The sequence below is a fragment of the Coenobita brevimanus genome, chromosome 111, assembly GCF_032717465.1.
Source record: "Coenobita brevimanus isolate Jiangsu-jjx chromosome 111, ASM3271746v2, whole genome shotgun sequence".
NCBI lineage: Eukaryota > Metazoa > Arthropoda > Malacostraca > Decapoda > Coenobitidae > Coenobita > Coenobita brevimanus.
The window spans coordinates 1,198,854-1,212,734 of record NC_137064.1 but is presented as its reverse complement, the minus strand read 5'-3'; the positions used below and the strand labels follow the sequence as shown (position 1 = coordinate 1,212,734).

Genomic DNA, 13,881 nt, shown 5'->3' with positions numbered 1-13,881 from the left:
CAGGGGTCACAGTATTGCGAGGTCAGGTCACAGTTACTCGGGGGTCAAGGTCACAGTACATGAGGTCAGGTTAGGTCAGATTAGGTACGGTACTTCTTCTGACCTCCTTCTTGACCTGGCATTGCTTGCATTTTCACCTCCTCCTTGACATGGCACCCTCCTCCTTGACGTGGCACCCTCCTCCTTGACATGGCACCCCCCTCCTTGACATGGCACCCCCCTCCTTGACATGGCACCCTCCTCCTTGACGTGGCACCCTCCTCCTTGACATGGCACTACCCCATACCTCCTTGACCTGGCACTGTATGTCATCCTCCTTTCTCTCTCCCATCTGACATGTATCTGTCTCATACTTCTTGACCCAGCATCCCTCCTGACCTTCTTCTTGACCTGACACTCATTCTCTCGACTTGGTACCTCCTCAGGCCACCTTGACTTGCCACATCTCCTCACCTCCTTGACCTAATATCCCTCCTGACCTTCTCTTTGATTTGGCACTCTCCTTACTTCCTCCTTAACATGGCTTTACTCCTCACCTCCTCCTTGACTGACACTGTATCCCTCTTCTTCTTGACTTGCTATCTCTCCTACTTGACATGGGAGAACCCTGACCTTGACCTGTTGGTGCATCCCTCACCTCCTCCTTGACCCTTCCTTCCCCCTGACCCTCTCCTCGACCTTCCATTGCATCCCTGATCTCCCTCACCCTCTCTGTACCGCTTTCCTATAAGAATTTGTGTGTAAGATATTCCTTTGCTTTTGCGAGAATAAATTCGGGGTTGACATAATAAACCGGCAAAGTCAAGTGTACTTACCTACCTTTGCTGAAAAATCACAAGAGTCGATGATTTTGAGGTTTACTGATGTTTACTGATATTAACTGAAGAGATATTGGTATTTACTGACGAGATACTGATATTTACTGATGAGATCTCGTATGTTTGTTTACGAACTGAGAGCCAAACGTTAAATGGAGATCAAGTGAAGGTCGAGATACCTGTAGTGCCACTGATTAAAAAAAAACTAACTCGATTTTTACGTGCCCTCCCACACATACTCAGAAGGGGTTTGGGGGAGACAGTCAGGATGAAGTAGTGAGTTTGTGATGATCAAGGAAACACGCCTTTTCATAAGATGTGTAGTCAGTTTCACTGGGAATTCTGATGATGACAGTTTCTCCTGATTTGTTACTCCTGATTTGCTCTTTTCGTTTACCTGTTTCTGTGTCTCACCTGCCACATTTTTATCGGTGGGAATTTGGGTTGGGATGTGATGATGATGACTTTTGTTTAGGTGTTATTGAGGTGTCATGAGCTTGAACACACACACACACACACACACACACACACACACACACACACACACACACACACACACACACACACACACACACACACACACACACACACACACACACACACACACACACACACACACACACACACACACAAAGGAGAAAAGGGTGACCTCCCAATGCATTTACCTGTAATTAATTCTCAGCCGAAATTAAACAGGTATAAGTAACAACAGCAGGTGCCTACGAATGGTTAGGGAAGAGATCAGCTGTGCAAAAGGATGCGAGTTCCATCTCAAGCCTTGGGTAGAAACAGTTAAATGATTTGGGTTTTGTTTGTATCTTTGCGTGTCCGTTGTCATAATCATCATCATCATCATCATCATCGTCATCATCATCATTATCATCATCATCGCGACCCTTTTTCCCACCGAAGTATGGGATAAGGCGGGGTCGATAAGAGGGAAGACATTAACGAGGAGGAACTGTTAACTGCACGCCTAGTGGAATGGGCTGGACACTCATTCGCACACCATTCAAGCCACCGGATTCCTGGCTCAGTCTCACAGGGGTATGTTCCTTTATATTACAGATGTGTTTCATACAGCCTACACCTAGAAAAATTAGAGTAAAAAAAAGAAGGGAGAAAGATGGGAAGAAGTAAGAGAATAAGGTCACAAATGATACGTCGATACTCTTTTTACTCTAACGTGGCCTAAAATTACCATCTCTCCATCAAATGCTGAGTTGTAATAGCAGATGAATTCTAAATTATATAGTCACGAAGAAGTGCTACGAAAAAAAGATGTAGAGATGTAGCATTATTTTTCTGCCATTGAGCTGCGTGAAATAAGCTACTAAAGGACGAAAATCTGGGTCAGGTTAAGGTGAGGGAAGTATAGGAACCTTGGATAAGTTGGTGTTGTGTTTGGTGCCTAGGCTGCGCAACACACCGTCCTGCATGAGGTTCTTCTTGTTGCACTCGTCCGTGGTTGAGCCCTCGTCCTCCCCTCCTCCCCCACCTGCAACACAATATTTTCTTAGCCTTTCTCGTGCAATAAAGTCCTTCCTTAGTCTCCCTTATGTAATACAACCTTTCCTTAGTCTCCTTTATGCAATACAATCCTTCTTTAGTCTCCCTTATGAGGCATATCGTCATGGAATACTTCCTTATCTTTATTATTCACGACACTAGTATTTACCTATTTTTCATAATATTGACTATCAGTGCAACATAGCCCGGGCGGGCAAAAAAACAGCCAGTGCAGTATACTGTGTATATATATATATATATATATATATATATATATATATATATATATATATATATATATATATATATATATATATATATATATATATATATATATGTATGTATGTATGTATGTGGAGAGGAATTTGCGAACACAGTTATGAAAGCAAAACTCTAGGTGCAGGTGTAAGAGGGTTACCTCTAGTATGCTGGAAGGAGCGGGTGAAAAACTATAAGAGATGGAATGGGGAGGAGGGGAGGTAAGTAGAGATTATGGTGTGATGAGGCACATTTAAACAAGGACAGCTGGAGGCTCTTGTGATATGTGGTCATCCCTTGGAATGAGTTTCTGGAGGGAGCGATGCATCAGATGTGCAAACAGAAAGTAATTATGCAACGTTAATGTCACTCTCGTATTTATCTTGAGATCCCTGACCATGAAAATAGTGGCTGTCCTAAAAACTAACATATCGTCTTCATTTACTTCAGTTGGACAGATTATTGTTAATACCGCATAGAATATTTGACGTGAGTTTGCGACGAGACATGGGGAGGGGGCAAAAACCCCTGCCCCTCATGCTCTCCATTTCCGTTGCCCTTGCAGTACAAAACATAAATTCCATTATTGCTAACACCACCCACCTGATCCAGCGTCTTGCAGTACCACCCCACCTTCATGCAGTACATCTTATACCACTTTTCATAAATCAACACATCACAACGCTCACATCTCAGTCTTCTCTATTACTACTGCTACTTATTATACAGAAGCCTCCCTACCACTTCCATTTACAGCACAACAACTCACAGTATCCATCATCATCATGCACAACATCTTACACTTCTCTTCGTAACTCCTCACACTCGCTTCTCGGTCTTTTTCACTAGCTACTACTTCCCTTGTAATTCTAAATACTGGATACTATTTCTCCTTCAAGCACGCCTTTCCTGGTACACGTCATGCAGGTGATGTTTCTTCTCTTACCTTCGTTCCTGCCGAAGATGTTCTTCCATTTCCGCGGTCCGTTGGTCTCGCAGATGTTGTTCATGCGGGCTGGGGGCATCTTCACCACCTGCACACACACACACACACACACACACACACACACACACACACACACACACACACACACACACACACACACACACACACACACACACACACACACACACACACACACACACACACACACACACACACACACACACACACAGAAGAGCTGCGATTAGTAACGGAATTATAAAAGGAGAAAAACACACGAGTAAAATCGCAATCTTCTTAGAAGCAACTGCATATTATATTGTGTGTTATTAATATGAGTATTCTGATTATACAGAACAGCACCCTAAGTCCCCGTAATAAATAGAGAGAGAGAGAGAGAGAGAGGGAGAGAATAATGATGATAGGTTAATAGATACTCAGCAAGATAAACAGGTATATATACAGACATCAAAATAAACAAAAAAAAACCAAAAAATCAACAGACACCAACGGTACCGTACTTGGGTCAACCGTACCTTGAGTGCGTCCGTCGTTCCCACCACGTCCGTGTCTGACCTTTCCCCTGACCCCCTCTCCAGGTCACGCCCGCTCCCGCCCACCTCCGATGAAGCTGAATTGGGCGTGCCTGACCCTCCGCCGCCCTTGTCTCGCCGGAACCTGTGGGGCGGAAGGAGGTCGTCATTACGCCCCATTTAACGCCCAGTCTACCTGTTTCTTGTCCATTATACGCCCAGTCTACCTGTTTCTCGCCCATTATACGCCCAGTCTACCTGTTTCTCGCCCATTATACGCCCAGTCTACCTGTTTCTCGCCCAAGCTGCGCCCGCTTTTCCTGTCACTACGCCCGTTTTACCTGTTACTACGCGGATTTTACGCCCATTTTACGCATGTTTTACCTATTTCTACGCCCAGTTTTCCCGTTTTCGTGCCTTTCATTATATACAAGTTTTTGTTGCTATTCGTCAATTTCACGCCCAGGTTGAGGGTCTAATACCTATTATGGCGCCCAATTTAACAAGTAGGTGTTCAGTTTACTCCCAATTTATTTTCTTCTTTCGCGTCTATTTTTCTCGCCAATTTAATGCACGTATTTTTCTTTCTGTGTTCATTTTATTTTATCTTTTTCTTTTTCGCTCATTAAGGTCTTTGTTGGTTTATTTTCTGTTTATGCTTGTTTTACGTTCGTCTGACCCCTGTTGCGTTTATGGTATGTTTCTGTTTTACGAGTGTTTATATGTTTGTTTTAAGAATTTTACGTCCAAGCATGACACTCCCTAACCCTTTCTCCCTCACCCTTCACTACCACTCACTCCCCCCGCCATACCTCCCCTCCCTCACTTCCCTCACCCTTACCTGTTCCCCCCTCACTCTTCTTACCTCCCCTCATTCACCCTTACCTCAAAGTCCCTCTCACCCCCTTACTTCCCTCACTCCCTCATTCCCCCTCATCCCAACCCCATCACCCTCCATCCTCACCCTCTCACCCTGATCACCCCCTCACCCCTTTCCTTACCCTCACCTCTTACCCCCATCCTTACCCTTCCACCCTGCCCACATCACCTCACAACCCCCCATCCCCACCCCTCTTTCCTCACCTATACTCACATTTATGCTATTTATATAATTATTTTTATTACCACTTGTTATGGATCCCTTTTTATGTATTGCCATTCACTTATATATGTTGATAAGGGCCTGGACATCTCACTCTTACATACATACATATACATACATACATACGTTCGTACATACATACATACATACATACATACATACGTTCACATACATACATAAATACATACACATACATACATACATACATACCTGCTGATTTTCTGTTTATTGCCATTTATGTGTAGTATTTATTTTCATTAAGTTGAATTATGTAGGTTACTGGAATTTTCTGACATATTATCTTTCGTCCTTCTTTCTTCTCCTACCCCCTGTTCCTTCCTCCCCGCCTCTCCCTCCCCGTCCCTCCACCTCGCCTCTACCCCCTCCCTTCCCCCTGTCCCTCCCCCTCCGCCCCCCCCCTCCATGAAGTGCATCAATGATCATTCAGGCAGACAGTCACGATGGTGGGGAGTCACGAGATATGGACCTCTCTCCCTCTCTCTCTCTCTCTCTCTCACACACACACACACACACACACACACACACACACACACACACACACACACACACACACACACACACACACACTGGACACAATTGAGGTCACCATACTTAACATATCGAGTCACTGAATGTATTGAGCTGAAGTGCGTCTGACCTACTTACATATAACCACTATCCCTTACAGAGAGAGAGAGAGAGAGAGAGAGAGAGAGAGAGAGAGTAAATTACCTCCGTTAGTCTAGTAATCTTAATAAGTATATAATAAAAAAAAACTAGCAGACGCAAAAATCCCCAAAAATCGGCGTCATGGCACTGAAGAGAAGAAAATGCTATCTTACCCTCTTTATTCAAATAACTTCTTTAATTTTATTCCTGCTACCTTCAGACGATTTTTTTTTCACGCTAGGAGGTATTACATTTCAAGGTGGAGGGGTTGGATGTAGCCTCCCTTAACCCCTTCAGTGCAAAGCGTCTCCCCATAGCTGAATAAAATCGTCTGGAGATTGCAAGAAGGTAGATTGGACGTCTGATTGAAGTAGTTTATTCCGCATACTAAGACAGAGATTTATTCCTTATCGGTGTGGGAGAATGCGCGTGATTCAGTGACGGTCCTCTTGGTTTCGATTGAATCTGAGACGCCATGGGTAATTCCTGCCTTAAATAAATAAATAAATAAATAAATAAATACATAATAAAGATGGAGGAATTATACTCTCATGTTAAAATTATTTACTGAGTATGAGAAAACTGTCAGCCATGATTCCAGACACTCCCCTCAAAAAAAAATAAAAATAAAAATAAAAAATAGAGATGGAGGAATTATACCCTTATATGAAAAGCGTCTGAGAATGAAAAAAATGTTGACCATTATTCCTGACACCCTCTCAAAAAATGAAAGAAATAAATAATAATAAAGATGGAATTATACCTTCATATGAAAATTAGTCGTAGAGATGAAAAAAATTATTCCAGACACCCCCCCAAAAATAAAAAATACAGCAAAATGAATAAAAATAATGATGGAGGAATGACACCCATATAATTATATAAATTGATTGTTGATGGAAAATAAAATCGACCGCGAATCCAGAACTCCCCCTCCCCCCCCAAAAAAAAAAGTGAATTATTAAACCCTCATATTAGAGTTGTCTTTTTTGTTGGCTGGTTTTACATTATTATTATTATTATTATTATTTATTATTATTATTATTATTATTATTATTTTCGGACCGCTGATCAGGTGGCTTTCATCACACCCCTTCATCCCGAGGACTTGATCTTTATTATGGCGTGCTTCAAGAGGGAGGGGTTGGGCTGAATGTGTGGTGTATTTATTTATTTATTTACTCATTTATTGAATTTTCTGTAAGTCAAATACCAGGGATAAAATTAAAGCGTTCTGTTTGATGTTTTTTTCTCTTATTCTCATTTTTTCTTTTTCAGTTCTTCCCGTTTTTCTTTTTACGAGTCATTCCGTTTTCTGTTTCATTTCTCTCTTCTTTCCTTTTTTCTGTTTTATTTCCTTATATTTTTCTTCGTTCCTTCTTGTTTCTATTATTCTTTTCTTTCTTTTCCTCTTTTTATTTTTTTCTGCTGCCAGACGATTTTTTTTTGCAGTTCAGGACAGCGCTTTGGTAGTGAAGGCGTTAATGAAATATACACCCAACCCCTCCAGTATTAAAAGAAAAAAAATCTCTCTCCTTACCTAAATAAAATGATCTGAAAATAGAACGAATGAAATAATTTTATGTTTCGAAATTCAAGGAAAACGTGATCGAAGTTGATGGGTAACGCCTTGAATCTCATTTTTTTTTTTTAAGTTTTACGCCAAAATCAATAAAGTTACTTGTTTAAAATTATTTGCGAGAATTCTAATATTTCATAAAAAAGATAATTAACCTACATGTATATATTTTTCTTAAAGCCAAAAATTATTCAAGTCAGTGCTGTAAAATCTGCCATAAAACGCTAAAATCAATAAAGTTACTTTTGTTTAAAATTACATTATATGCGAGAATTCTATTATTTCATCTAAAGAGAAAAAAAATAATCTCTATGTACGGTATATATATTTTTAACGCCCAAAATTATTCGTCAGTGCGTAAAATCTGCTATGAAACGCAAAAATCAATAAAGTTAGTTGTTTAAAATTATAGGCGAGAATTTAATATTTCTACTAAAAAAGAAGAAAAAAAATAATCTCTATGTACGTACTGGATATATATATCTCTCTCTATATATATATATATATATTTAACGCCAAGAATCATTGAAGTCAGTGGTGTAAAATCTGCCATAAGAAAGTCCAATAATTCGTCGGTACGTTTCCTGATACTGCCAATCTGATCCGAGCGGTATAATTTTTCCTCTGTTATAAAAACAACACAACGTCTGGTGCATAACATGCCATTTCGGTGATAACATTAACCTTTTTTTTAATCGCCAAAATAAAGTCTTGAAATGTTGGAATGTCTTTTTCTTTTTTTTATTTAGAGATAAGTTGCTTGCTGGTGTAACGTGAGGCTGGTGTATGTATATTTGTGTGGATGTATGTACAGGTATCTGGTGTGTATGTACAAGTGCTGGGAGGCGCGCTGTGAGCTGAGGCCAGTCTTGAATAGATAGATGGATAGATAGCCTAGCCGCATTCAAGATGGCCTTGGACGACTCGTAACACCTCTTTCTTACCGGTTTATTTTTGCATAGAATTTCTCAACTTTTTCTGTATGTTATAATATTACGAGAATTAGTGACATACCTGTAATGGGAATATTGTGGTTATGAGATTGTTATTAAGGGGGATCTTAAACTATAATGTGCAGAATAAATTATCAAAGAAGAGGTGTTACGACATCTCCAGCGCCACTTAGAATATGCTTCAGAGTTTCCCACCGACATTTACACATTGCTGTTGGCCATGTTAGTGTGTAAAGCAGAGAGGAGGCAGGTCAAGGCTAAGTGCTTCTCTTGTCCTTAATGCCCTCCAGGAGCTTAAGGTTGGGAGGTGAAGCATTGCAGGCAGCATTTCTAAGCTTATTTTTGCTGCTGTGGACGCAACTATATATATATATAATTTGAGAGAAATCCAAGCAACAGCGGGTTAACATTGTTTTATTCGCTGTAGTTCTCTCTCCCCAATTTTTCCACAAAAGTATGGGATGTGGAGAGCTAGAACACTTGAAGAAATGATAATCAGAGGTAAACTTCATTTGGAAACTCTGAGTAATAGCTATTCATAAAAACATCTGAAAAAAAAAAAAAGTTGAATTGTTGTCTTAATGATGTGTAGCACCTGTCCTTAAAATCAAACTTTGTTCCCTCATCTCTTTCTCCTCTATAACATGCCTGGAACAGCTTGTGAAGTGTTACGTGAAGTGGAAACTCTGAAACGCAGTTATTTACCTGAATGTTGTATTTATTTTATTTGCATCGCTGGATAGCAATGCATCAGCGGTTTATATAGCTTGGCTGTCACTCGCACACATGCATGGCAAAAACAGTCATTTTAAAGTAGTTTTCCCCAACCACTGGATATTAAAGTTGGAGGCGAGAGAGAAGCTAGGTGAGGGGCCGAGGCTAGCACAAGAGGCCTTCTCGTGGGCTTAGGAGGCACCGTAGCACCTCTCCCTTTGCGAGTTATTTTGTATATTGGTGAATGGAAACTGTGATTTGAAAGGAAAGACATATCAGAAGTGTACGTGAGAGAATGGAGTGGATGGACAGAGGACATTGAGGGATTGTGTGTTGGCCGAGTGAAGGATGTTGTTATGGCTGTATAAGTTGTTCATGGATGGACTGGTGAGGGTGAGGGAGGGAGACGCAAGGGCCCCATACACATCCAGGCCACTCTGTCCAGCCGCCTGAATGTGGTCGGTACAGTCAGCCTCAACCAGGGATGAGAACCTTGACCTCGACAACTCACACGCGCTTGAGTTTCGTGTGAGCAGGCCCGTATGTGAGGCGACCAGACAGCCCGGCCCGAGCGTGTATCACAGGCTTAGCAGTGCGACGAGTTTCAGCGATGTGAATAAAGTTGTTCGATGTAAGCCAGAAAGAAAGAGATCTCAATGTACCGGCCAGTGCACTCGTCGTATCTCTTCTGAAGACTTTTATAGCGACAAGCTTCTCTGAGCTGAATAAAATCGCCTGACGTTAGCCAGAAAATGGAGAAATGTGAAGTTTGTATTTGACAGCTGTGGAATCAAGCGATGCAAGTAGGAGGAAGAGATGGATTAGGCGCAGACTCGGAAGGTAACTTTCTGTATCCTTTGAGTTTGAAGGAGTTTGTAACAAGAGAAATAGATTGAATGATGGGAAGAAGCTGATATGTTGCACAGAAACAGAGCATAACGATATATAAGTCAATCTAAATAGGAAGGATTTGGAGGAAACGAAGAGTGTTAGGTCTCTGGGGGCGGACACGGCACAGTACGTAACTCAGGACCCTGGTATAAGGCATAAGGTAAGTGGAAGGAAAAAAGAAAGTATTAGGGGCGTTGGAGTGCCGATTGTGCAGTACGGATGTGAGGCAGGAGTCCCAAATGCTAGAGGCTGGGAAAAGGTGGAAATGTAGGAAATTGGATAGTTTTTGCTTATATGTGGGGTGAGAGGGTGTGACAGAGTGAAGTGACACTGTAAGAGACATATTTGAAAGTAAATGTAGTATGATGGAAAGGGCTGACTAGGGTGTGTTAAAGTGGTATGGCCAGATTAGGAGAGAACGAGTGATGAGAGATTGGTGTAGAATATGCGATATATAGGTCAGAAATAGAGGGAGTAAGACATAAAGAGAGGCCAAGGACGAGGTGGAAGGATGGTGTGAAAGAGACTTGGATGTTTAGAGGTTTAAGTATCATGGAGGGTGAGAGGCGGGTATGGAACAACAATCTGGAATGAAAAGATGTGTGGAAAATGATTGGCTGTTAGTGAACTAGAAGAGGCAAGAAGTGAAGCGACTGGGGTAAACTGGAAATCAGAGGACCCTGGTTTTTGTTGGTTTAAAACTGTTGGTGTAGACGATTATTTACGACAGCAGAGAGGTTGAATGTGAATGAATGTTGTTGTTTTCATGTTTTCTCGCATGTTTTAGGCCCGTCTCTTGTAAATACCCTGATATCTCTTGCAGGACATTTGTATCTCGAATTTCGTCTTAATCTACATGACTTACATAGGAGGGAATATTAATGTGCAGTATAAATAAACCGTAAAGGAAGAGGTGGCACGGATCCTTGGGGGCCCGGAAGGACAGGGCCCCAGGTGCGCGTTGGCTCCTCAGTGTTTGCTAGGCATGCGCAGGAGTGTCAGTGAAGCGTCATATCCCAGAGGCCTCAGCGCCGCATTCCCGTGGTGTTAGGAGGCTCCCTGGCCCATCTCCCTCACCAATAGTCTTCTGAGTATGGCCTGTTAATCTCTTGTATATTTTAGTGTCGATATCGGCATCAAAAAGACATAAACGACACACAGTACCAGAGATTTTTCACGTGCCATACCCAGAGGTAACACCAGTAAGGGCAAGGTCTTAAGAAAGCCTACTAAGGACACAAGAATACGGGTCTTAAATTCGTGGAGCCTGCGTGCGGGGCGGAGCGAACCAGACAGCGAGGGGCGAAGGCAGTGCTGAAACAACCCATCTTCTTTTGATTTTTTTTTTCTGGTGGAGGAAGCTGAGATCCAGGGTAGAACTGTGTCTCTGCCTTTGATCTCTGTTGCTTCATAAGAATTACTCCTTAAACCAGAGAATGCCTGCTGTTTTTCATCTTTGCCACCCTTAGCCAGTTTTATTCAGCTTATGGGTGAACAATCTAAGTGGAAGTATTAGCCTTTGTTAACCCCTCCACTTGAAGACATCTCCCATAAACATACTAAAATTGTTTGGTGGTGCCTGATAATAAAAAATCACCTGATTGAAGGAGCTGAAACTAACAAAGAGAGAAGGGTTGTTTTGCAGTCGTTCTCGCCCCTTGTGGCCGGTCGCTTCTGGGTATGTCAAGCGTATGGATGGTGCGTCTTTGTTGGTGGTGACGCCAGAAGGGAGTGGCTCAAGTGCCACCCCTTACGCCAGAGCCAACCTGCGCTGGGTGGCTGTGCGCGTGAGACGAGTAATACGCTGGTACATAAATAGCCAAGACTGACTTCTGTGTGGCTGCTCAGGGCCAGGTGAATGGAGGTGAGGTGTGGGGTGCAGCTGATGTGGGAGCTGAATGCAAGTCAAGGAAATATTGGCTTCACCTTTTACAAGAACGTTCACTCTGGCTAACAAATAGTTTATCTTGAACAGGTTCAGTGACAACTGTTGCTCTCCTTTGTGGAAAACTATAGTTACCGACAGACTCTGTATGACAGAGACTGCCAGTCTAATTATCTACCAGGAAGGGCGACAGAAGTTACCGAAACTGATAAAAACTTTTTGCCAGCAGTTGTGAGTGTGCTTTACATACGTCGTTGATCATGTTAGTTATTTTCCAGACACGTTTATCATTCTCTTTCCTCTGTCATTTTCATTTTAAGTTTGTTTAATCCTCCTTCGATCCAGATGCACCTGAACCTCATGCCCTCCTCCTGGGTCACTACTACAAGCAGTTTTATGTTTCAAAAAATATAACCTTAGTCAGGTCAAAATGAGTTATCCAGAAAAATGCAGAGTAAAGGACAAAATTTACAATGATGAACCGATAAAGCAGAATCAGAAAAGAAGCAGAAAAAAGAAGAGAAAGAGTTCAAAACCCTTGTCCCCCTAGTGGCGGTGGGAGGAAGCACCACGGGGGCGCCACCAACGTTACCTCCACGTTCTCTCGGTAGCGCTGCTGGCCAGGACAGGCGCCAGGAGAGAGAGAGGCAAGTCAACATTGAAGAGGCTCCAGAAACGGGAAAGGAAACTTGAACTGAACTGTGACATTGTTAAACTTATGGTTAGAAATTAGGAATAAGATACAAGACACTTTTCCTTCTCAAAACATGAAAGGAAGTGTATTCTAAACTACAATATTTTTCCCTAAACGTGATTAGAAATTTGAACTGAACTATTTAATAATATAAAAGAAAATTCATACTAAACAGAAAAATGTGGAAGTTCGATTAAATAAAGAAAATAATCACACTAATCTAATAAATTCTTCAACATTCTTAACGTTAAACAAAATTCTGACTAACATATTTAAACCTTGAGCTGATAGAATAATTTTTGCTAGTAACCTTCTCTATACCAAGCAGCCACGAAAGGACTAACGGGTCTTAGGCTGTTTGCTTTCCTTTGTACCCCTTTGTGCCTTTACCCTGCCTCTACCGCTATCGTCTTTACCTGTATCCTCTCTACCTGTGTCCTCTCTACCTGTATCCTCTCTACCTGTATTCTCTCTACCTGTATCCTCTCTACCTGTATCCTCTCTACCTGTGTCCTCTCTACCTGTATCCTCTCTACCTATATCCTCTCTACCTGTGTCCTCTCTACCTGTATCCATCAGCCTGTATCCTCTCTGCCTGTATCCTCTCTAGCTGTATCCTCTACCTGTATCCTCTCTGCCTGTATCATCCTTCCACCTGTACGTATCTTTCCTCTTCCTGTCCTTATTCTACCTGTATCCAGCCACTGATTGTATCCTCCTACCTGCATCCTTCCTTGTACCTCAATCCTCCATCTACCTCTCCTTCCTTCTACCTGTGTTTCTTTATTAGTATCCTCCCTTCTGTATCCTTCTACCTGTGTCCTTCTACCTGTGTCCTTCTACCTGTGTCCTTCTACCTGTATCCTTCTACCTGTGTCCTTCTACCTGCATCCTTCTACCTGTGTCCTTCTACCTGTGTCCTTCTACCTGTATCCTACCTGTGTCCTTCTACCTGTATCCTTCTACCTGTAACCTTCGTCTACCTGTTAATTAACCTGACCTACCTTGAGAATATCTTCCTCACGAGGTGGTCATGACTTAACTCCTGCTGGGGTTCGTGTTTCCGTCTCTCCGCTAACTCCTTCTCCCTCCGCACGTCGCTCACCTTCCGGAATATTAGCTGCAGGAGAGGCACATGTCACTGAAGGCTTGTTACTGTTACCTGGTGTGTTACTGTTACCTGGTGTTACTGTTACCTGACGTTACTATTACCTGGCTTTACTGTTACCTGGTGTTACTGTTACCTGGTGTTACTTTTACCTGGTGTGTTATTTGGCGTGGGGTCATAACTATTATATGGGGCGTTACTGTTACTTGAGACATTGTTATATAA

The 13,881-nt window shown here is 42.1% G+C and overlaps 1 protein-coding gene across 1 annotated transcript in view; it reads right to left on the bottom strand.

The window, feature by feature from the left end:
- The window catches only part of LOC145417881 (potassium voltage-gated channel protein eag-like), a 336,066-nt gene that overhangs the window by 9,908 nt on the left and 312,277 nt on the right, over positions 1 to 13,881 (bottom strand). The window contains exons 15-19 of the mRNA XM_080286497.1: positions 13,553 to 13,668; positions 12,447 to 12,467; positions 4,065 to 4,206; positions 3,532 to 3,619; positions 2,201 to 2,316 (exon numbers count right to left, since the gene is read on the bottom strand). Of these exons, the coding sequence (XP_080142623.1) occupies positions 2,201 to 2,316; positions 3,532 to 3,619; positions 4,065 to 4,206; positions 12,447 to 12,467; positions 13,553 to 13,668 (483 nt within the window). The remainder of the gene's footprint in view (positions 1 to 2,200; positions 2,317 to 3,531; positions 3,620 to 4,064; positions 4,207 to 12,446; positions 12,468 to 13,552; positions 13,669 to 13,881) is intronic.